Source organism: Lonchura striata, chromosome 2, assembly GCF_050655825.1.
Source record: "Lonchura striata isolate lonStrDom1 chromosome 2, ASM5065582v1, whole genome shotgun sequence".
Taxonomy (NCBI): Eukaryota; Metazoa; Chordata; class Aves; order Passeriformes; family Estrildidae; genus Lonchura; species Lonchura striata.
In genome coordinates, this window is record NC_140704.1 from 123,782,568 (window position 1) to 123,804,454 (window position 21,887).

A 21,887-nucleotide genomic window follows, 5' to 3' on the forward strand; every position below is an offset into this window, starting at 1 on the left:
CAGGCTTCTACGGAATCCCTTTCCAGTGAAAATGTCTCAAGTTTTACCACACTGTCTTCCCTCCAAATATCTTTTTTCTTTTTTTCATGCCCTTCCATGCATTTCTTAATGCCACAGACTAAATTCCTCACTCTCAAGTCCTTCCTACATCCACATCTTCTTCCTCATTGCAGTCCTCTTCAGTCTCTATAAAACTTTAGGGAATATGGTCTAGTTGATGATGATATGGTCTTGATGATGATCCAGCAAGCACTGGAGGGCATTCACACAACTAGTAAGGAGTTCAGAAGCAGTGCACACCACTAATGTCAACAGCACACACCCAAGTAATTCCTCTCAAATAGGGACTATAGACCTAAAATACTATTAAGGTGATAATTAATAAACCCATTTAGAAATAATCTTCATAATCCACTTCGTTTTTTCACAACTGTCATGAGCAGAAAACATTTTGAAACACTAAGCAAATTCTAAGTAAACTACAGAGGACACTATTCTTATTCTGCTGCATCACTGAAGGCCATTCTAATACATTTTCTCACCCCTCAAAAAGGTGATTTACTACATAAACTGCATCATAAACTAGATGTAAAAAAACAAGGGACACAAATTAATAGCATGTGTTTATATCACAATACTCACTAAATTCTCATTTGAACCTGCGGCTTCCTCAGTACATCAGCTATCAGTATTTTTAACATTTCTAGATCAGGCTTATTGGAAAAAGCTGGTTTTGCCAGAGATAATCATGCAAGACACTTACCCAGTTGTGTAAGGTATATTTATTCCCCCTAGATTTATGCTTTCACATCCAACAATGAAGAGTGTTGAAAAGCACAGCAGAGACACACCACTGCAGATCATAGCCAACTTTGCAGACTCTCTTGCACCGAGTTTCAACTTTTTTATAATGTAGCCACCTAGGACAATACCAACACCAGCACTTGGGACAATAATCACACCTGCCAGGAAGAAGTTCAAACAACATTAAAACAGGACCTAAAGAAATGGCAGAAAACATAAATATTGGTTTCATTCCGTAATTAGATGACTGCAAATACTGCACTAAGATCTCCATTGTCTGATTCTCCACTAGCAAACTGAGTCAGACTTTTCAAACCTCTGGAATGTTGTCAAAGAATTTATAAAAGCCTCCTTATCATATTAACAGTGGCCGAAGCACTATAAGAGAACTATTGTACTTGCAAGCAGAAACATTGTTTTGTATTTACTTTAGAATGGGGAGAAAGGCTACATATAAGCCCAATTCTCCCACTGAAATTGGATGAGGAAATCCAGATTTGGACACAAATCTCCCTCCTCCCATTCTCATGTGTAATTCCAGCAAAGCACAAGTGCCAATCTCAAGCAGGACCCCAGAACCCTGCCACCCTGGGAGTGCACACCCAAGCCTGGCTGCAAATTCTGCCTTCTGGACTCAAGCTGAATAGCACTTTCCCAGGCAACCTGCATCAGGACAAGAGGAAATGGCCTCAAGCTGGGCCAGGGGAGGTTCAGGAGGTGGGCATTAGAAAGAGTGGTTAACCATTGGCATCGGCTGCTCAGGGAGGTGGTGGAGTCACCATCCCTGGAGGTGCTCAAGAAATGACCAGAAGTGGCACTTGGTGCTGATTTATTGACATGATGGTATTTGGTCAAAGGTTGGAGTTGATGATCTTGGAGGTCTTTTCCAACCTTGAGTCTATGATTCCATGGCTCCTACCTCAGCATTCCAATTCATCTCTCCACAGATATGTGGAGTGCAAACTGATCAAACACAATTTAAAAAATTAAGATAATACAATTAGGGTAAGTGTAAGACACAAAGACATGCCTATGAAACTTCTGCTGCTGCAGTTCAGCAACATATGACCAGGACTTCTCAGGTCCTGAGGTGGTGGTAAATTCAGCAAATGTCTTGCACTGTTCTTCCCTTGTCTATTGCTTCTCACTGACATGTAAGAAGGTCATTAATTAAAGGCTTTGCCAATAAAGATACATTCCATATAAACATGGAATTTGAACTACTTTTGGCAGCTGCATCTACAGAGATGCTAAACTTTATGATCCAAATTGCTAGAGATGTTGGTCTCTTACAAGAAGCTAGTAAAATAATCACTTGCAAATACTTTAACAACTATTGCAAAGCATACTCATTCTCTGCTAGTATGTGAAAGGGACATTTATCAAAATGTTGAGATTGTAAAAGCAAAAAAGAGGGGAAAACAGCTGACATCTTAATTATCCTGCCATCACCAATGACATTATAGAATAAAATATCATTTCAGGGGGAAGATTCTAAACAAGAAGTCTTCACAGAATCAAAACCAGTCTTTTTTCCAAGAGCAGAAATTAAATGTAGAAGCTGCTCCAGTTCAAGACAAGAAATTTGGCGCACAGTGTTTTTAGATGATGACAAATGCCAGGCTTGTTTTAAAACTGAAGGAAATTGAGGCTTAATTAAAGAATTGCTGCTTAGAAGACAAAAAGTTGCCAGTAAAATCTTTCCATGAAGAGATTCAGGAAGTACATGTACTTAGCTGGCAATGTGCATATTAAGCATAGATGTATAATGTAAATAACATATAAATTATCCTTTTACTAACCAGAACATTGTGAACTTGTCATATCTTACTTTATTAGCCAGTAGCAATCTAATACAGAATTTCCAAGTTTCCCTTTCCCATCCTTTCTACAAAAAATATTTATAAAATTAACAACTGTTGACTTCAGTGCTAAGTTTAAGAGCTGGGATTGTGGAAGCAGCAATCACTTGTCCTTGTTGCACATCCAGCCTGATATATTTCACCTTCTTCTTTGGGATCATTTTAATAGTCTTTATCAAGTAATTTACAACAGAGGAAACAACAGATGTTAATAACTTCACACTTCAGGAAGATCACACTAGTTTCACCTCTGTTAATGTACTGCCTGTTGAGTCTTTCTCCTGGCAAGAATATTTCTGGTTTATCTTGAGAATGAAGTAAGTTATGGTGCAGCCATCCCATCAAAACTCATTACAGTAAAACTCCTGCATGTGTAGCTACCCTAAGCTTCAAAAAGCACCACAGTCCCATGAGTCAGTGTTTCCTCCTTATATGCAGAACACAGGGATTTCATGCCCTGAAGAATATCTCATCCCAGAAACTCTCAAATAGAAAGCACCACAGGGTGCTTCTTTGACTTTTCTCCTCCCCACTCTAGAAATTCCTTGCATTTCTTCCAACCACTTCAAGTGACAAATTCTTCCCATGTGAGGTCTATGTGCCTTCCTTCTTCCTTCTGCTACTTTTTGCCCTTTTTTGACAGATGCTCCTGGGCAGCTTCATCCCATATTTCACCTGTGTCCCCACAATTCACTCCACTCCATCATTCCTAGGGCACAGTGTCTGGAAATATGAGGGAAGAAAGAACTGCCCAGCAATTAGCAGTTATTCTGCATGAGAAGCACTATGGAGAATTTAAAAAGATCATTATAAAGACAAATGTCTTTGACGCAGCTAGAAGAGAAGGAAACTCATCTGCATGACACAGGCCCTGACTGCACAATATTTTGGCCTCTAGTAGCCACGTTCTCATCTCTCTCAGTCAAAGTGTGAAGCTTAAAATTTTGTGGTCTGTAGCTCTGTTAAAAGTTGGACATGGCTGTACATTGGTAAAGCAGGGGTCTCCTGAAATGACAAGTAGGAGAGAATTTGGGGAGTTCTGACTAGACTAGATTGTTGTCTCAGTGTAAAGGAGGAGAAAACCACTACCCTGGAGGAGAGAGATAAGTGAAGGATGGGACAGATAAACAACTTTTCACTAAGGAGAAAAAAATATAAAGATATTTTAAAGATCAAATAGGAAGCAAAATTCACAGGAAATAAGAACAGTGTTAAGAGACCTGTTAAAGCACACAACTTGCAGTCATGTCTATGTTTTTTCTAGGTTGCTTTTGTTGATTTTTTCCCCCTTGGAGCTCATCAACAAATGAGAAAACATCTGCCTAGGCCTATGCAAAAACAAAAAAAAAATCCAGCCCTTTAACAATATAAATGGGTTCCCATCTTACTAAATACATATCACAAACATCAAAAAATAGTCTGCATATCTAACCAAATGCAGAAAGCTGGATCCAATCACCTGTTTGAACAAACATGCTTTGGTTCACTCCTAATTAACTCATTGTATTAGCCAAAGCCAACCTTGCAAGGTAACACTATGTGGCAATGCCTTACCAGTGTAGATGCTGGCATTGGAAGCTGGGATGCCAAACTGTGACTCGATGAACTTGGGAATGAAGGTAATAAAAGCTGTGACAATGGCACTCTCAGCTGTGTATGACAAACTCACAAAAAGGAATGTCATGTTGCTCAAGATCCTGACAGCTGCTCTTGGAAGCTCTATAAAATGACAAAAATGACAAACAAATGTTATAAACACTGAGTGAGAAACAAAAGCAAACTGAAACAGAACCAACTGATTTTCTTTGAGACACTGGCAATAATGGCTTGCTAGCAGCTGGTACATTTGCTAGACAGAAGGGAGAGTGCATACTTGGGATTGCAACCCTTGCTCCTTGTTCTGACCCCATCTCACTGCCTCACTCAGGGCCACAGTCCCACTTGGCACAAACACAACTGAGGTGTGTATTCAAAAACCATCTGAAAGAACAGATAGTAACAACACAACAGAAAGAAAAACAGCAATAAAATGTAGAAATTTTGGAACTACTCTGATATCTTGAAATTTTTTGTGAGATAACACATACCACACTGCTGAACTGACAGTACTGAGATTTGCACTCCATAGGAGGAAAAAAGATCCTACACTCCCCCTGTTATTCTCTGCTTCAAGGACCATGCTTGGAAAGCTGGGGTAATAATAATATTCTAATTTGAAAGGGGAACCAAAATATTTTTAGTTAAACATTTTTATACATTATTTAAAAGCATTTACAATTATGCAAAGCATAATGAAAAAATTACATCAATGATATCACAGAATCTCAACATACATTACATACAACTCAATAGTCTCAGAAGGGATAAAGCAATCAATTAAAAATGAGAGTACATCATTAACTTAAATTGAAAAAGTATTCATAGATGTTGCAATTATTCTCAAATCAAATATCAAACCCCCGTGAAATTCAGCACTGTAGTTAAATTAAACATTTACATACTTTTAATTTAGTCCTGCAGTGATGTCAAATTATCATCACCCTATTCAGCACTTAATTTTTTTCAGATAAGATGCCGTGATTTTAAACACGTCTTCTTTTCCTTGGGGCTTCTTTACACCAGATCAAATTTTTTTCAAGTGTTGTATCTACTATAGTTCAGATTTTTTTCATTTGCTTTTCACTTGGTACTGAAATAGAATAGTGCTTGAATCAAAGCCAGTTGAATTCAATGACAAGAGCACCCATTAGAAATACATGTTGAGCAGGAACAACTGAGAATTCTACTGATGTTAAAAGATGTCAAGACAAAAATCTGTCTCACTTTCTCCACTGACTCCAGTAGGTTATCTGTATAAAACCAAACATAATTTCATTTGTCATGTCAAAACCTGTCAAACTGCAAATTAGCACTTAAGCTGTCTGACTGCATCCAGTATTAGCTTATGCCAGTTGTCAAAATTTATACTGAATTCATTATGACTACTAGGTTTATAATTTTAATACAGTCAAATGCTCTCCTGCTACATCTATGAAGAAACTTATATTAAATGTTAAATACAAAGATTGGTGGAAATAACTAATGAATAAATTATATTAAGAAGCAATCATGTATTTTAATGTTTTTACCACCTACAGATTTTAAAAATAAAAAAAAGGTGGTACTGTTTGCAATAGAAACAACAGGAGCAAACAGTTATGACCATGTTGATGATGCTGTGAGAAAGGAGTCAGGAAGCAGAAAGAAGGATTGGTACTGCTGGATGGAAACTGAGCTACTTAGTGGCAGCTGCTCACCTGAGTTTAAAATGTGGGAGAAAATAAGGTATCATCACAGAAAGATAATTTTATTAGGATGATGAACTGAGTGTTCTTTGTAGAAATTTATTGGGAGTTCTTGTCCGAGAGCTGAACTCAAGGTCTTTGCTAAACTGATTATTTTAAAGAGTCTCGTCCAGACATCATAATACGTGGTATAGTTTGCCCTTCCTGGTAAAAACTGAGCTTCAGGAAAATGTCTGCTTTAGAATTTTCAGTCAACTAGAGAATTAATTTGGCAAAGAACTGCAGAGCTAATGAACATTTTGCTCCGGTGTTTGTATGTAGAATTGTATTTCTGTTGACTCCTACTTACATCTCATCTGAGCACTCAGGCTAAAGGTCATATTCATTTCAAAACTAATTAGTATTTTGAAATGGGATTTTTCCTGTTAAGTAGATAAAACTTAATGTCTTGGAATAAGCACAAGTTCTCTTATACTCATGTGAGGGGCTCTTCAGAGAACAGCTTTGCTGATTACTATAAATTTTGGCATGAAATAAAGAGTTTATTTCTGCATGCCACATTAATGCATGCCACCTGGATCACTTAAGAGTTGATCTTCATGGTTTATAAACAGCAATTGTCTGGCATACAAAGGGAAGTTGCTATATAGTAAGAAACTTGGAAATAAAAACACACATTCAGAGTTAGACTTTCCCTGATTCCCTCCCATGATCACTATCAAACCTTGTGTTGGCAGCACTTATGCTACACTTCTGAATCTAAAAACCTATACTAAAAAAGTACTATTAAGTAAATCATTATCTTTCAACCACAATAACTGTAGCAAAAAGCAAGAACGCTAAAAACTTTAAGGATCCTGTAGACTACATAATCAATCACGCTCTTAAAACATCTCTATGTCAAATTATTTTTGTGTGGCTAGGTTTTGATTTCAAGGCCATTATTAAATCTGTCAGGTTAGATTTTTTGGAAAGACATCTTCAAAAGACATTGCATATTTTTGCAAATTTGCATCAGAAACAAACCTACAGAAATTGCAATTTCCCTCATTCTGTTATCTAAACTAAAAAACCTCTATCAATGACACTCCTAGAACTAAATCAATATTTTAGCATGGCTGCAAACATGTTTGTATTTCTGTGCAGTAACTCAAATTTTAACATACCATCTTTTTTTTCTTTTTCCCCCAATAACTAGTATATAACTAAGAGTAAATTGAAACCTTCCTTGCTGGACTGGTTTACTAGACTACTGGCAATTTTCTTCCTTTCATGGTCTTTGACAGTATTTTTTCTTGGGTCAGTATTCATTTTTCTTTCACTCGTGTGGTGGACCATTGCTTGATTCATGGCAAGGGAAAAGCAGAAGAAAAATCTGCAAGTAATACAAGTATTCACAAATATTTCTCTAAGCAAAGCACTATAAACAGAATTTCAATAAAAACTCAGTTATGACTTCACCTCCTTTTTCAACATTTAATATAGTTTCTTTTATCCCTGTTCCTGCACACCCAGCCCAGGGCAATGCAATGAATACAATCAGGTGAATAAATCATTCCAGTCTACAGCAGTGTCATTCTGCAGTCCATCAGAAACTTGTCAGGGTGAGGCAAACACTGGCCAGAAGCCCTCCCCTCTGCTAGTGCTCCCAGTCTAGACAGCACTACCCAAGCCTGCAGCTTTGGAGAGGGCTGGCTCTGCACCCAGGTCTCAGGGGCAGCTTCCACTCTTGTGCACTACAAAGCAGGGCCAAGATTTGAGACAGAACCTCTGGTTTGTTTATCAGAATGGAAACTAGCAAAATGACACACAACTATGTCAAATATATCCTGAATGGAGCTAATCGCTAACCTCCAGAACAGTATTTTGCCAGTTCGTTATCTACTCACACACCATTTAAACAACTTCATTCAATTCTCAGGACAGGCCTTAAGAACCTGGCTGGTGGCTGGATCATTGAACAGTCCCTAATAGCCCATCAAGAGAGGAAGGGTTCAGAGCCAGTTTGATATGATTATTATTTATTTTAATTTGATTTAGAGCAGGTCCTCAAGACCCCAGTTAGTACTGCTCATCACTACATGGAGCTATGCCAATCTTTTCTATTTTGAGCTCTTCAGGACAGCCTAAGAAAGGCCAAGAGGGAATTGCCTTGCTCAAGTGTCATTGCAGGATCTCCTGCATGCCATGGTCTGCTGAACTCTCTGACATTCACAGTGCCCACCAAGTGCCCCTACACACAGCCCTCTGTCTCCTCCTCCTCTTCTGATGCCTGTCAACTGATCTTCAGGTAGCACAGAAACTCCACTCCAGTTCCTTGGCAAAGCACTTCAGTGGGCTTTTCCTGCAACCACAGGCCCCTCAGGAGTTTTATTTCTCTCTGCTGATGCCCTGACAAACATTATTATCCTGTCTCTGCCCCTCACAGGAACTGACCCAGAAAGGCATAGGACAGCTGGTAGATGTGACAAGCCAGACAGGAATATTCTACATTTAAGAAAGGGCTGTACATAGGGACAAAACAAAAAAACTCCAAAGGCTACAAAATACATGTAATTAATTAATTAATTATTTGATTCAGATTAGATCAGCCTTTTATAAGTAATATATACATTTGCTTTCTTTACACTGCTCCTTTATGCAATTGCACAGTAAGTTTCATTATAGTGGTAAGTGAAAGGGACTGCAGATACAATTTGCATGGTACAAAACCCTAAGGGTATGTAGGTAATAAATGAAAACAGTAGTTTTGTCTGCTCTGATTCATGTATTATCTGCACATATGGAATTGAATCCTGGTTTATTCACTATAAAACTCCTCTAGCTCACGTAATCTACACTACCTCTATTTTTCCCAATAAACTACATCCAATTTTCTTCCTCCTGTGACCTACTTAACTCTTTTATTTAGTACTTTTGACACCTGACTCAGAAGCATTCTTCAGCTCACATTTTCTACTTGAAACATAAGTAAGAAAAGACTGAATTCCAAGCCCTTGCAACTTGAAACAAGTGAAAAAGCAAAGTTGTATCTGTATTTTTATCTGATTTCAGCTCTGCCATGGGCCAAAATAAAGCTCAGATCACTGAAGTTTGAGGCTACTTGTGGATGGAGCCAGTTTTGGTTTCTTTCTTCAGCTTATACTGGCAGTCAGTGCAGAAAAAAAGACTCATGACTTTTTGATACCTTTTCATTCACCTAGAGAATTAATTAGGAAATTAGAACAAGTTACAACAAGACAAAAATCATTTTGCCAGGCTTCCCAGGTAAGATGACCTTATTTTGGAAGAAGAAAACAGTTACTGTCCTTACCAAAGCTGCATAAATTTCAGAGATTTGATGGATGGCACTGACCTCTGTCATGGCAGACTATGACATCATTGATATTTATTAGTATAGAACAGAAGATATGACCTATTAAATCAACAGTCTCCTGTCTACTGCCTAAGTGGAGTTTCTGCCCACAGTGCTATAAAAAGATGAAGCACTGAAATTCGAAGTATAAAATGTTCACTGCATCTCAGAAAAAGCAATGCTGAATGATTTAGACACATATGATCCCTTTTTCCTTCCCATTATAAACAAAATTACCTCAGCTGAGAAGCTTGAGGCATGATCTTATTTCATAAAGCCACTTAAACTGGAAAAATAATTAAATGATAGTGCATTCCTGCTGCAGGCCTTCTTTGCTAGAGTAACTGACACTGAATGGGAAAGCTATTATCAGCTTATAGAAAAATACTTTTTCTGCTTATCTGAACTAGCTTGCTATCTTTCTGGCATGTTTCTTTTCCCTGTTCCACATGGGGAAGTTTCTCCTCTAAAGAAAACTAAAAGTTTTGTGCAGTAAAAGTTCTAGTTTGGCAGCTCCATTAATATATTCATATAGAATTTTATAAAATGTATGTTATACATCTAGGCAGATACATACCAAAGAAACAATAAGACATACAGAAGTTTTTATTTTTGTAAAAAACAGTCCTAGAAAACATTCTCCCAAACAATTACTTGTTTTTTCTGTACCTGCTGTGCCTGTAGGGACAACATGACCTGGAAGGTGAAATTATGTATCAGAGAACCTGCATCAGCAAACCCACCGAGATGCAGTTCATCTGTACACCTGTATCTTCACCAGGCACACCTAAGGGTGAAGCAGTCCCTCTCTGGACATTGCCTGCAATCATTAGGAACGAGTCCAGCAAAGACTAGACTCCCTCAATTCCCTGTGTTACTGGGAAAATCTTGACAGGGCTACCCCTGAATTACTTCCACTAAACAGAGGCCAGATAAAACCCACAACTAGTTGTGTGGATTGATGAGAAAATGGACTCACAAATAGAGTCTAGAGACTAGAGTCTTTAAAGGAGGAAGGAACACGTTTTTTTTGCTTCTCCATCACATTTTCAACCACTTTGCCAAAAGGGAAAACATGATCTGAAAGATCTAGTATTTGAGGTTCACTTTGCTTGCCTTGTACCTTAAGAAGCTGATTTGTAAGCTAATAAAAATCACACCAAGAAAGTTCTGGTATCCTCTTTTTTCTTTACTTCTGTAGAAATTAACAGTAACTTCAGGTACCCTGAGAGAACCGGTGTAAATATAATACAGAGCAAATCAGTATGTAGATGTGCAAACATAACTTTAAATTACACTGGGTTTAGCCTAAAAACAGCTGATTTTGATATGCCTATGCCTTATCACTCACTCAGCATAAAGAGTGATCATAAATGTTTCATTAGAAAGTCTGCCAATCATTATAGCCTGGACTTATATCCATGTAAAGAGTAACACTAATGTCTATTCAAACAAGCATTTAGAAGATTGAGTTCAAATTATGTCTGATGGTACAATAGATATTTCATAGCTTCTCCTAGTTCCAGCTGCATTTATCAGGCTACCATGGAATGGCACAACCAGCATTTGCATCATAGAATCCAAGGAGGACACAACAGCACTAACAACACAATGGCAATGAGGCACATTCACTCTTGTCCTATACTATTCAATTTTATGCTACTGTTGAGTCTGTATTGTCAATTTGAATTTTATATGCTTCACATTAATCAATTTGCAGCAACACTGCTCTTCTTCCCCAGACAACTTGACAATGATTATTACTTACTGTTAGATTTTACAGTAATGGCTACTCCTTGAAAAAAATTAAAATCTCTACGACTTGTCAATCTTTTGATCTCTTCACATTTCAATATTAGCACAGGTTTTATTTGTCTTAGCCTTCAGAAAATAGTTTGCAGTACAAAACAGACAGGAAAGGAATATGAAATAAATAATCTTTCTCTATGAACTTACCCAAATACATGAATGTATTTGAACTCACATACCAGAATTCCTTCTACTTGTTTCAATTACACTGTGGAAGAGCACTTTATTCCACAAAGTTCAGCTTACAAAGCAAGTGTGACAATTACAAATTCTAAGATGCATAAATACATGTGGGAAGTGTCCTGTAACTATAGGAAATAGCCTACCTGTTTGTTACAGGTGCACAAACACTGACAATTCAAGAAAAAGAATGTCTTACAATCATTGCTGCACCCTGTCATTTTAGAGGATAAGCATCTATTAAAATCTCAATAGCAAAAAATAATAGCAAATATATGGTGTCAAAACTGCCTTCAATTACACCCATACAATCCTGGATGACCCTGCACACAAAATCTAAAGCATTTACAAATTAAAAACAAACTTTACCTTTAACATTCTCTCCAAATCCCATAGAGGCAGAAACTGAACTGTCTGTTTCTGTTTTGCTACTTGTTTTCTCTTTCATCACATCATCATCACTTGAAACGTCATCAGAATTAATCTTCTTTTTCTTTTTTTTATGTCGAGGAGGGAGCTTTTTCGGAAAGGTAAACATGGGAAATATCACAAGGAGCATAGCAATAGCACAAAGGAGAAATCCACTCCACCTAATGCCAGGAAAACAGGAATGGAAACAAAAGTAAACACATTACATGTAACAAAAAAACCAAAGTTACTGTTAGAGGGTGCACTGGCTGGAAAGACACATTTGCAAAATATGAAAAACTGGCACTGAGAGTACAGAATTGGAGTGGGGGACAACCTTCACTGCACTAAATACCTTAATCAGAAGATGTTTCTGTTGGCTTATTTACTGAAAGAAAGTAACTTTTAAAAAGCAAGACATATACCTTCGTCTACAATTGCTTTAAAACTATGTCTTCCTAATTTTAATAATCAATACTTGTTACCTTATTTTGATGAAAATAAACTACAAACTTTAACAAAAAGCTCAAATGCTATTTCTACTACCATAACACAGAGAAATAAAAGAGATTCTCCTCTCACATCTACTGTCACTTCTTCTAAACTTAGTTCTGTTATTTCTATTCAAATATATTTGAATATTTATCCAGAACCCACCAAATTTTATTAGTGTCAGCTTTAAGTTACCAAAAATTTTCAGTTTTGGTAATTTTTCAATACTGAGTGATGAGAATTAGATTTCACTTTGACTTAGCCTTTCACAGATAATTCCCAGTAAAGCAATATAGTATTTCTATGGAGAACATAGAAAAAGCTATCCATGTCATGAGAAGATAAAATATCCTGATAGATACATCAGGGCTAAATCTGTTCTGCTTTCCACTGCCTACCTCTCACTGCCCTGACTGTCCAATCCTCTCCTCTCACAACTGAAGAGTTCCCAAAGCTTAAATGTAAACAACTGATGGGCTACAATTCATGCCAAGGTTTATGCTCAAAACTCTGTTCTGTGACTGCAACCTGAAATAGCCTTCACAAAGAATTTCTTCTTCTCTCCCTCTGTCTTTTAAATATGGGATATAAAAACAACCCTGAAATGATCCCTTGTCTCTCACGGATGACCTGGGACATACCCACAGAAGGGACAATGTGTGGGATACAGAGCAGAGCTCTCCAGCTGCATACAGTTGTCCTCCCTGCAGCCAAAAAAGCTTCATGGGCTTCACCTCAGCACCACAGATGGGCAAAAGGGCTGCACTAAAAGGTTCTGTAGAGTTAACTCGAGTCAGCAGCCAGAACACTGATAGCAGAGTGTCAGATAACATCATTTCTCCTCTAATAGTGAAAGACTAAGGGAAACATAACCTCACATAGCTGGTTCTATAAAGAAGGACAACCTCAGAATCCATCCACAAACTTCTTACATACTGGAAGTGCAGTTTTCACTACAGACTCATCTCGTTGTACCAGGTTTATATGGCAAGGTTTTGGTAGCACGGTGGGGACTGCAGGGGTGCTTCTCTGAGAAGATGCCATGAACTGTCCCATGTTTGACAGAGACAGCTCCAGACAATTTTAAAATAGATCCACACTACCCAGTGCTGAGCCTATCAGAATGATTGTGGCACCTTGGTGTTCACTTACTTAAGAAAGTGAAAAAACCACACAGCAACTGTGTAAGTGAAACAGCCCTGCAGACCCAAGGTGAGAGAAGAAGGGGAGAAGGAGCTCCAAGTGTAGAGATTCACCTGTAGGACAACATGGTATTCACCTCCAGACTGTGGGGAATCCACACTGGAGCAGGCTCAAGCAGGAATTGTGGCCTGTGGAGAAGAGCCCTGACTCAAGCTGGTTTTCAGGCAGGACATGTCACCCACGGGGGATGTTTCAGGCTGGAATATTCTGTTCCTGGAGGACTGCACCCCACAGAAAGGACCTGTGCTGGACCAGTTAATAAAAGACTGTCTGAAGCAGAGAAGGGGCAACAGAGACAAGGTGTTACAAACTGACCACAACCCCCCTTCCACAGCCCACTGCATCACTCCAGCAGAGGATGTAGAAGAGTCAGGAGCGAAGCTGAGCTTTGGGAGAAGGAAGGAGTGGGTTGGAAGTGCTTGTAGGTTTCTTTTTCATTCTTTCTATCCCACTCTGTTATTAATTGGTGATAAATTGATTTCCCTGCATCAAGTCTACTTGGCCCATGATAGTAACTAGTGAGGGTTTTCCCTGTCCTTATCTCGATCTATGAGCTTTCCATCGTATTTTTCCCCTGTTCTGCTGAGGAAGAGGAGTGAGACAGTTTGGTGGGCACCTGGCAGCCAGCCAAAGCCAACCCACCACAAAAATCTACGCTGGTATTTGGAAGTTTCAGTGAAGTCAATCATGTTACTATAACAGCCAACCACAATGACAGCTTTTTCATCTCAAATCAAATTTCTAGAATCACGGCGAGTTGACCTGGCCGGATGCCAGGTGCCCACCAAAGCCATTCTCATCACTTCCCACCCTCAGCAGGACAGGGAAGAGAAATGTAATGAAAAGCTCCCATTAGCTGCAGGGGAATCTCTGCTCTGGCACAAGGAGCATCTCCACCTCCTCCTCCTTCTTCAATGACATTGGAGTCTGCAGAGCTGTTTCTACCACATAGTCTCATTCTACTCTCTTCTGACTGCTGCTGGTGTTGCACATATCTTTTTGTCTCCCTCTTCTTAAATCTGCTATCCCAAAGATACCACTGATGGTGTCATCCTTGGCCAGCCTCCTCTTGGAGGCAGCTGACATGGCCTCTCTCAGGCAGAGGTGAAGCTTCTGGCAGCCTCTCACAGAAGCCACCCCTGTAGCCCTCCCACTACCAAAACCTTGCCATACAAACCCAATAAAAGAACAATTTTTATACATTTTTGTACTACTTTACAATACTAATGATATATTTGTTCAAATTTTAAAACATTTTAAATTCTGAGTAGATAGGATTTCTTGCACAAGAAACAAAAAGCATTTGGTCTCATATTTGTAATGCAAAGATATTGCAAATTTTATTTTTTAATGAAGACAAATTCATACACAATGCTTTGCATGGTAAATGATTACACACAGGCAAAAAAACAAATAAACAGCCATGTGTATAACACTGTTTTTATTAGAAGCTTACAGGAAGCTTTTGCAAGGCAAATATAAGTGACTGAAAGTTTTGACTAATTTTGATATTATGTAAACAGAAAATCCTCCATTCATTTTAGCTGATAACATACATGGATTAGAAAGCAGACTTTTAGGAGGATTAGTCAGCACTGTCAGACAGAATAAATCCATAGTCTGTATAAAAATGTAGCAACATCCCTTTCAGGATCTCAAAGGCAGAAGCTGCAAAGGCACTGATCAAAGAATGAATCTGTGGCAATAATATGCAGAAATCTGCAGCCACCCACTCAGGAGGAAACAGCAAAGGAGACAGGGCCTGTAATGTAGTACCATATGAAATTCAAATCTAAAGGGACCGTTATGACAGCATACCAAATGCTGGAGATGTCACAAATGCAGCACTGGATGCAATTATCTCACCATCTACAACTTCCTGGAGAAATATCAAAGAATTGGAAAACAGACAAAATACTGTATCAAAAATAGTAAGGACACCTACAATGGGAAATTGGGAGGTCAGAACAAGAGCTTAATTTATTTAAGTAATTTAATTAATTTTAAAAACCCTTGATTTTCGGTCTTCTGAAGCCAAAGAAAATATGCAGAAGAATACCTCAAAGGCATCCGCACAAGCCCTAGGACCTCAAATAAAGCAATTAAAGCTACGGAAAGACCAGACAATGCTGAAGGAATTCCTTTAAACTTCTTGTGTGGAATGTTGATGAAAGACTATATAGCAAGATCCAAGTATTAAACAGATTTTGAACTAGGAAAACACTCAGAAAAGCATCAGCAAAAGAAAATTTGTTTCAAAGCACCTGACAGACTGCCAAGGGCTACTCACAACTAATGAGGTTCCTATACAGCACATTAACAGTTCTCAAAGACAACAACATGATGAATGATTTCTAACAGATATCCCTACAGTGACCACATCTGAATAAAAAACAATTTCAAACATTTGATGGGCTGGCATAGACAGCTGGCTTATAATTTAGCACAGAGCACCTACAGAAACCCCAGGTGTGCAAAGCCCAGGAGCAGAAATCCAAGTCCTGTGAAACTCACAGAATAATCAGATCAGACATAACCCTGAAAAACAACCATTTACTTTACCATGTTGCATGAGAGATAAACCAAATTACATGTCCTGCAATATACCTCCTAGAAAAGAACAGCTTAAGGAAAAAAAATAGGCTATACTGCTTTTATTTTAGCCATATATCATAGCTGCTGTACTCGCTATTTTGTCTGCAAGCACTGCCTCCTCTAACAATGGAAATTGTTAAATTGAGTCCCACGATAAATTACATTAGGAACCTTACAGCTATAATAAAGAAAAGATAGGAATCAAAGACACTAATTCACTTCAAAGGAAACAAGACTCAGAAATCTCACATATGACTTCCCATTAAGTTATCTCAATTGAACCATACTTTTAAAGTGTGTCAGCTAAAGTAAGTGTTAGGCTATTCTAACATTTCAAATTGCTAGATTGCATAAATAAAAATAAACTTGACTACACAGCACTTCCCTGCAAGGACAAAATGTCACAATCCCAGAAAATACATTTCAGTGGAATGAAAGTCTACACTTCCAGAATTCTCTGCAACCAGGCAGTTAGTGAGTATCAAGGAACAAAGGTTAACCCTCACACCAAGGAGTCTTGCTTTTTTAAAATAGCTTCAGAAAGAGAAAAGAGAATGAGACACAAATGCTATGAAAGGCAATAAACTTTTATGAGAGGCCAGCAAATAATCAGAGACCTGATAGCAGTTGCTACTCCTCAGAAATTTAAGAGAAAAAGAACTGACATGATCCAAAATTAAAGAAATAAAAAGACCCGGAATACACTTCAAGGAAAGCCAGACCCTATAGATTAAATCAGCAAGATAAAAAAAAAAGAAAACTTTGAATGACTTTTACTGACTTTCTTGCTTTGATTATTTTACTTTTGCTGAAGCTGCTTGAGCTAAAACTCAGTTATATCAGTGGTTGTATTATAGATTAAGTTTATTCCACATTCATACAGCCCCCATATTCATACAGCCTCACTGATTTCAATTAATAAATATATTTATGGGTCTGTTTGCAATTTCTGTCAAAAAGTACTGATCAGATGCTGATTACCAGCTCTGACATGTCATTAAAAACACATGAAGTGTAATAATTTTACAAAGAATGTATAATATTTTCCTTTTATTCCAAATCTTTTATACTAGAATAGTCTGAATTCTGACATTGCTGCACACTCACAGATCTTTCAGTGAGATAAGTCAGTAAATAAATTGGAGCAGAGAGTTTTTAACCCCAAGGTCACACTCAGCACTCAGCTTTGCCTTTCTCTTGCTGAAAATTCAACAAAACGGTGCAGCAATGCTCTTGGACTCAGAAAGACCAATAAAGCAGGACTAAATCTTTAAAGGTTTAAAAAAACTCCAAAGAGAGAATTTTTCATATCAAACTGTCAGGAAAGATCACTGTAGAATAAACAGAAACAGATACAGACTGACTGCAATGGCGCAGTGACAAGCACTTACCCAGGGCGTGAGAACTGACACTGCACCTTACACCTACAAAGCAGAGGTCTCTTTCTGGGATAATGAACTTCAGGGTTTTTTCTGGGATTACATGAAAACTTCAAGGCAGATTTATGATTTATCTGAGAAAAGGTAGTGAAAGCCTCCTCAAGACCTGATTTCTCAAAGACACATTCCCAAGGAGGCCACATCTCAAAGGCTGCCTGAAGACATCAGCTAACAATTACAGCTGCTAAATCTCAACGCTGATGAAAGCCTACTCCTTACTAGAGAATAATGTGATGGTTTACAGTATCTGCTGGCTAAACACAAGCCATCACCCTGAGAAACAAAGACTGGAAAGGGCATGTTCTGACCCCATCCTATCTCCTTCACCAGGAATCAGATCAGCAAAGTCAAGTGTTTCTCATCTGGGCAGCAGAGTTCAGTTCTGAGCAGCAGAGATCATCCATGCCTTCCTGCAAGACCAATATCCTGCCTTGCCATCCCATGTGCCAGTCACTGTGGTCAGGGACAGCCCTGAACAGCCAAACATAGGGGAATTTCCATGCACTGTTCCTGTGCACTCCTGTGGCAGACTTGTCCTCTCTGTCAGAGGCTAGTGTGTAGCAATCAACAGAAACATCATCTTCCTCAGCCTCCTTCTGCAACCTTAAACAAGTCCTCAAGCTCCCAATCTGTCTTCATTCCCTACAGGCAACTGAGAGAAAACTTTTGAAAAATGTTTGATCCTTACCAGTTTCCAATGAATCGGGGATCGCTCTGGTCAATATACACAGTTGTCCTAGGATCAACATAGAAACCTATAAGAAGTCCGCCTAATAAGTATCCAGCTGCAGGTCCAAGTGCTCCCATTACGTACATGATGGCTGAGGAAATAAAAGGTCAGAGACACAGATCAATAAAATTAATGTTTCACTATTTATTTACATGTGAAATCACAAAATAAATGATGTTTTTTTAAACAAGAAGTTCTGCACCCTAAAACTTGAAGCAACGTTTTCTGCAACCAAGGCAGCAACTTCTGCCTAAGTAACATATTACTAAGAAGATTACTGCTTTCTGTACATTTTCAATCAAATTATGCAAGTATACACTATTTTGGTATTCTGGATGGAAAGCATACATGACTTGCACAAAATTTTTCCTGTTTGGTAACATTTCCTTAAAATCAAATCAAAATTATTTAGCATATACATTTTTTAAAGAGTCTGATTAATGGTAGGGAAAGAGAAAAGCAAAGAATAAAATTTGTAACCAAGTGATGTACATTCTAGAGAATGCACATTCTAAATTAGAATGTACGACATTCTAATTTAGTTACCATCAGTCTAATACTGTGTATAAAAGAATGGTCCATTTTAAGAAATCAAATATTCCTCTTTCAGAAATTGACAAACTTGGGTTCACAAAAGGAAAAGTGCTATTTAACTAACTTGTTATCTTTCATGGTAAGGTCATCCACCCAGTGGATTTGAGAAGTTGTGAACACGATTTTTCTGGATTTGAGTAATCCTTTTGATACTGTCCCTCACAGCATCCTTCAGGACAATTTGTCCAGCTGTGGGATGAGTGGCAGCAGGCTGTGCTGGGTGAAGGGCAGAGCTCAAAGGGGGCCACTGGTCACCAGTGGTGTTCCCCAGGGGTCAATTCTAGGGCCAGTTCTGGTCAATACATTTACCAACAACCTGCAGGCAGGAGCTGAAACCACCATTGGCACGTTTGCTGATGATCACAAACTGGGAGGTGCTGCTGACTCCTTAGAAGGACAAAAGGCTCTGCAGAGGGATCTACACAGACTGGAACACTGGACAGTGATTGATGGCATGAAGTTTAACAAATCAAAATACCAGATTCTGCAGCTGGGACAGACTAACATCAAGCAAAAGTATAAACTGGGAGAGGAGTGGCTGGAGAGCCTCTCTGCACAAATGGATCTGGGGCTGCTGGCTGGCAGCAGGCACAGCAAGAATCAGCAGCGTGCCCTGGAAGCCAAAGGACAAACCCCATCCTGGGGTGCATCAAATACAGAATCACCAGCTGCTCAAGAAAGGTGGTTATCCCACTGTGTAGAGCACTGCTGCAGCCTCACCTGGAGCACTGTAGGCAGTTCTGGGCACCACAATTTAAGAAGGGTGTGAGGGTCCTTCAGTGGGTCCAGATAGGGCAACAAAGCTGGTGAGAGGGCTGAAGGCATGACCTGTGAGGGGCAGCTAAGGACTTGAGGCTTCCCTAGTTTGGAGAAAAGGAGACCTAGGGGCAACCTCATTGCTCTACAGCTCCCTGAGGAGGGGATCGTTACTCGCTGGGTTTTTCTCTCTGGTATCCAGTGACAGGACAGATGGCAATGGTTCAAAGCTTCACCAGAGGAGGTTTACATTACATCTTAGGAAGCATTTCCTTATGGAGAGGGAGGTCAAACACCCATTAAGGTTTCCTAGGGAGATGCCAGACTTATCTGTGTTTAAGAGGCATTTGGACAATGCCCTTAGTAACAGGGTTTAGTTTCTGATCAGCCCTGAAGCAGTCAGGCATTTGGATGAAATGATCCTTGTAGCTCCCTTCCAACTGAAATGTTCTGTTCTATTCCACTCCACTCCACTCCATTCCATTCCCCTACAGTATCTCTTTCCTCCCTTAATACACCCTGCAGCACCCATTCCTTTTAAGACGTTTCTGCATTGCTTCCCATATGGTCTGGATGTCAGTATAAAAGGCAAGGGGGTAGAAGGGTTGGTCTCTGCTGTCTGTCCATGTATCTTGTACCACCAAACCCAGGTTCCAGCACAGCAACACCTGCTCAGCTGCTGCAGATCCTCTAGCAGCACATGACAGAACTGATTATCTAATTCTCTGTAATTCTCTATGTCCAGATAGTTACTGGACCAGTCCCTCTCCACAACAGAATATGCAGACTCCATTCTTTTTGGTCCCATCCTCAATCAGACATGCTGAATCCTAGACTCACAAGTAAAAATAGAACTTTATTGCAGTGAAAAAAAATCACAGGAGCCACCACAAAAAAGTAAAATTGCCGATACTAAAACATGCTGCCAGACCACAAATTGATTGCAGTTTTATCACTTTTAAGCGTTGTCTTTTTTTTTTCTTTGTAAACACATTTTGGTTTTTATGAAACTGCAATTTTAAATAAATAGATTTTGCTGAAGTCTTTTTGATATAATGGTTTTCAGAATTCTGTTCACTATTTAAATTTATTCCAGCCATGTTCCCTACTGATTGATTGTAAACAATTCTCTGTATGCTTAAAATGCTCCATTAGACATTGAAACTCTGCTCCTTAGCAGCAAGTGGTTAGATAAATCCCGCAGTAACTTTTATTTGCAAAAATTCACATCATGAGAAGGAAAAAAGAAACCAACAAACAAAAAACTATCTCCACATTCCTGCAACCAATAATAAATTTTGTTCTACACGTTTGCTTAGAAAATTGTTTCAGACAACTACAGCAGACTCAGATCTCTAAAATCTTTAGAGAGGAAACACAAAGGGAGTAAAAGACTGACCTAATCCATTCACTTGGGTATTCAGAAAAAATACTTATGCTGCATTAATTCAGCTTTAGTCCCACCACTGAAAGCAGCAAAATGCAGCAACTGCTTGTGTTTCAAATCACTACCCAAACAGTGCATTTTGTACACCTGGAAACTTCAGAAGGTTTTCCTTGTAAGCAGAAACATTGCACAATAAAGATAAAAGTAACATTGTACACTGTTCTGCTTTAGAGGAAGAAATCTTGTTGACAATTTCAGGAGTATTTTAAAATTACTATATGCTGTTCAGGCTTCAAGATGTATTTGTTTTTAATATAACTTCCAAACAAAATGTCATTTTCTGAGTCTTTCAGAAAACACAGAGCCTCCATGCTCCAGGTCAATGGCAGCAAGTAAGTTTGTAAAATTGCCATTTTAAGATACACTGCAGCATCTTTTTCAACATCTAATAATGGTCACTATCAGAAACTGGACACCAAGTGCAAGAAACTGATTTAGACTTATAAATGGGAGTAAACAGATGTATGGCAAGCATAACATTTAAGCATTTCAAAATCACATACTTGAAAGAATATGCCCCAAACTTTCAAATCTTGCTGTGGAAGTGAAGGGCAAACCAGCTCCATAAGTCACCCTGGCAGGCTACTCAAGGGTCCTGGACCCTTAAAATTCTGGTCACAGCTCTCATAGCTATTTTCAGGAATAAAGACATTTTTGATTCCCAAGTAGGCCACCAGGATTACTAGATGATACAGAAAGGAAACTAAACTGGAAACAGATTCAATAAGGGTGTCATCAAAATTTTTCCTGCTTCACAAATAAAAAATCCTATGGAAAACAGTTTCAGAACATTTTCCACTCAAAACACTAGAAGGTCTCCAGCTTTTGGATGAAAAAGGTTCAAAAACATGTAGATGATGGATAAGCACCTTCCTTTCAGCCTTCTGCCAAGGATTTCAACTAACTCTTTTTGGTCCTCCCTCTTTAGG

General features: G+C 38.7%; 1 protein-coding gene across 1 annotated transcript in view; it reads right to left on the reverse strand.

The window, feature by feature from the left end:
* SLCO5A1 (solute carrier organic anion transporter family member 5A1) overlaps positions 1-21,887 on the reverse strand; it is a 73,109-nt gene that overhangs the window by 23,509 nt on the left and 27,713 nt on the right. Inside the window, exons 2-5 of the mRNA XM_031503737.3 lie at positions 18,120-18,252; positions 11,664-11,884; positions 4,221-4,385; positions 764-962 (exon numbers count right to left, since the gene is read on the reverse strand). Coding sequence (XP_031359597.3) covers positions 764-962; positions 4,221-4,385; positions 11,664-11,884; positions 18,120-18,252 — 718 coding nt within the window. The remainder of the gene's footprint in view (positions 1-763; positions 963-4,220; positions 4,386-11,663; positions 11,885-18,119; positions 18,253-21,887) is intronic.